The sequence below is a fragment of the Etheostoma spectabile genome, chromosome 17 (assembly GCF_008692095.1).
Source record: "Etheostoma spectabile isolate EspeVRDwgs_2016 chromosome 17, UIUC_Espe_1.0, whole genome shotgun sequence".
In the NCBI taxonomy this organism is placed as follows: Eukaryota; Metazoa; Chordata; class Actinopteri; order Perciformes; family Percidae; genus Etheostoma; species Etheostoma spectabile.
Genome location: NC_045749.1, coordinates 16,099,296 through 16,102,496, shown reverse-complemented (window position 1 = coordinate 16,102,496; position 3,201 = coordinate 16,099,296). Strand labels below are relative to the sequence as shown.

Here is a 3,201-nt window from a genome sequence, read left to right as displayed (position 1 = left end):
CTGGTTTCTGCCAGTTCTGAGCTGATGTCACTGCAGGACATCTTCCAGTTTCCAATTTCTAGTAAGCTTGATGTGTTTTTTAAGTTTCCTTGGCCGAACGCTGCGTCTACGATCCTGAACGTTGTAATGTTGTAATGTAATTTAGATTTTCATTTTGATTGCTCACTTTGAATTTTGTAAATTTATAAAAATTAACAACCGTTATTTACATTTAAAAAAAACTTTTTGTCATACCTGCCTACTTTCACACCTGCCTTGTACTTTTGCACAGTACTGTATAAGTGTATATACATATGTATGTATATAGATATTTTTTTATATTATTTAATGAAGGGCAAAAAAATCAACATTGCTTTGCAAAGGACTTAACCAATAATTAACTATGAAAAACATCAGCCATCCAAACAGATGGTTTACACAGTATTTATTAACTATTTAACAAGGTATTATAGTCCTCTGTTGCAAGTTTATAATAACCATCCACACTGTTTATAGATGGTTTACAAACCAACTAGTAACCCTTAACTATGTGTTAGGAACATCTGGTCCATCTATCGATGTAATGTTTGTAGACGTTTTAAAAAGGGTTTCTTAAAGGCTTACAAACTTTTTTTTAATCATTACTCGATACCTAATATAGTACAAGAGGTGTACAATGTGTGTAACAATAAACTGTTAATTTACAGCAACACCAATATTTTATAAAAAGTTAAATGACAATTAACTAAAGATTAATTAACTATCAATTTGCCATCTATTAATGAGGGTTATTATAAGGTGTTATCCCTTGATGTCTACGAAATAGCAATGGGCATTTTTCATCGAGCTATTTTCTCACATGTAACAGACCAACAGGTTCATTTATTATTGAGAAAAGGATCGTGGGATCAATCGAAATGAAAACACTGACAGCCCTAAATATGATGCATTAGAGTACTAGCACATAACATAGTTCAAATTAGCTCAAGCTGCAAGCAACAATAGCCTACTTATTTACTCTTTGTGTATGCATCTGTAATGATAATCCAATATATAACCAATTCAAATTTGACAGCAGACATTTTGCTGCATAATAAGTAAATTTAGTTTTGGTATTACTAAGCGGCATTTTTACTTGTAATGCCACGTTGTTTTGGCTCTGTTTGCAGCTTTGATAAAGTTTTGAAGCATCTTAGTTCAGGGGTATACCTTTGTTTCTGCATTGGTGCCCACGGTGTGCAGACAGCGAGTAACCAGTGCGCATGGCACAAGGCAACACGGCTGGACTAAAGTGAAAATGTAAATCAGCTGTTAACTGAGGACATTCAATAAGAATGCAAGGGGATGTCCTTTTTTTCCCTCAGCCAAATGCACAACCTAAATGTCTCATTTTATCTGCTGCCCTTCTTTTACAGTGGTGGGATGAGGTCGTCTCCGATTTGTAGCGAAGAGCTCTTTTACCATAATTATAGGACGTAATGTGCCACTTTAACGTCCACATTAAAGCTGCAGATCTACACTTCACCAGACCGAGCATACATTAGGTTAGATGACTTTGTGTGAGAGCGGGAACGGGCTTTTCCTGCGGCACTTAAATTTGTAACATACATCATTTCCAGCGTCAGTGAAACATTTTGGTGCAGGGGACCCGGAGGATTCTACTACTGCTGCTTGCTTGCACTGCACAAAGAAGCGTTCAGCGCGTCCGGTTGGATTGAAGCTGCAGTGCACTTCACACAAACTGCATTGCCACAACTGTAAGAGAACATGTATCCATCATGAAACAATGCGCCGGCAGCTTTTCTTATGAACTCTTTCGTGGATCTACAGACTTCCATCCACAAGTGGAGCGTTTTTTCCATCAGCCACAGATAAAAATCACTTCACAACTAAAATGGGACAACGTGGTGGGCTAAGTAGAGGAAATGTTGCATATGGAAGTGCAGTGAGAGTGCAGGGAAGTGACTTCCAGAGGACACCTGCAGATAAGTGAATGCCGTCTCCGATGTGGAGCTTGTCGCTGTCCGACGCGCGCGTGGTGCTGAAATTTGGATGATGCCTGGCCAGCGACTGCAAGGCTGCCGCTCCTTGCACCTCAACGAGGACAACGGCCGCTTCGTGCTGCTCGCCGTCCTCATCGTACTGTACCTGCTGTGCGGCGCTGCGGTCTTCTCGGCCATAGAGAGGCCTTCGGAGCTGCGGGCTCACGGCCGCTGGAACGGGACGCTCCTCAACTTCAGTGAGACCTTCAACATCAGCCTGCAGGACCTCAACTCCTTTCTGCGCGAGTACGAGGCTGCCATCGCCGCCGGGATCCGGGCTGATGCTCTGAGGCCACGATGGGATTTTACAGGGGCTTTTTATTTTGTTGGAACAGTGGTGTCGACTATAGGTGGGTGATCTATACAACATTCACCAATTTCCCATTGTGTCCATTTGGTTACAGCCATGGTGTCCTCTAAATACTTGTTTAAAAACATGCATGTAACATGTAAACCATATGTAGCCAAGCCCACATGAATCTTACAAATAGATTCATAGTAATCAGCTCACACCATTAAGATAGTTATTATTCAGGAGTCTAAATTGCTGATCAAATTTGAAAACAAATGCCCTGATAAAGCCACATTCAAGACAAATAAGTTAGAGACTGTTTCATATTAATGTGGCTTCTGTTTGTTAAATAATAATATCATTACTGACAGTCTGGACATCAAAAGCTCTGGAGTTGCCATCCCCGTAGGCTGCTTTCTTTCCACTGGCTTACATACAAAATAACAGATTAACATTTTTGTTTTTTTCCAGTCATGTGTTACATTTTGGCTGTGAGGGACTTTGGCAACAGGGGCGACATCTGACTCGCCTGCCAGGAACGGCGCACTCGTCCCTGGCTATAGGACAGCACCCATGGGTGCAGTCTTTTTTGCCACATTATTTCCATTCAAACCAACAGGAATGTCAATGAGAAGCCCCGTCTGCTCCCCCTCGTTTAACATTTACTCGTGCGATAGGTCAGAAAAGAGCAAGTGTCCCTTGCAGGGCACCCCGAGGGCCAACGGTGTGGTGCACTGCATTCCTGATGGCTCCAACACCCGCCAACCCCCTATGCCCCTCCCTCACTGATGGAGCCACAGTGAGTGAGTGAGTGAGTGAGTGAGTGAGTGAGTGAGTGAAGGAGAACGGGTGAACAAGCAAATTGACACACTTCAATTACACACACAA

General features: G+C 42.1%; 1 protein-coding gene and 1 long non-coding RNA gene across 2 annotated transcripts in view; one reads left to right on the top strand and one right to left on the bottom strand.

Annotated features, from left to right (window-relative positions):
• The window catches only part of LOC116705509 (uncharacterized), a 25,554-nt gene that overhangs the window by 822 nt on the left and 21,531 nt on the right, over positions 1-3,201 (bottom strand). Inside the window, exon 2 of the long non-coding RNA XR_004335944.1 lies at positions 990-998. This is a non-coding gene — a long non-coding RNA (uncharacterized LOC116705509). The remainder of the gene's footprint in view (positions 1-989; positions 999-3,201) is intronic.
• The window catches only part of kcnk12 (potassium channel, subfamily K, member 12), a 17,300-nt gene continuing 15,413 nt past the window's right edge, over positions 1,315-3,201 (top strand). Inside the window, exon 1 of the mRNA XM_032541715.1 lies at positions 1,315-2,371. Coding sequence (XP_032397606.1) covers positions 2,032-2,371 — 340 coding nt within the window. The 5' untranslated portion in view covers positions 1,315-2,031. The remainder of the gene's footprint in view (positions 2,372-3,201) is intronic.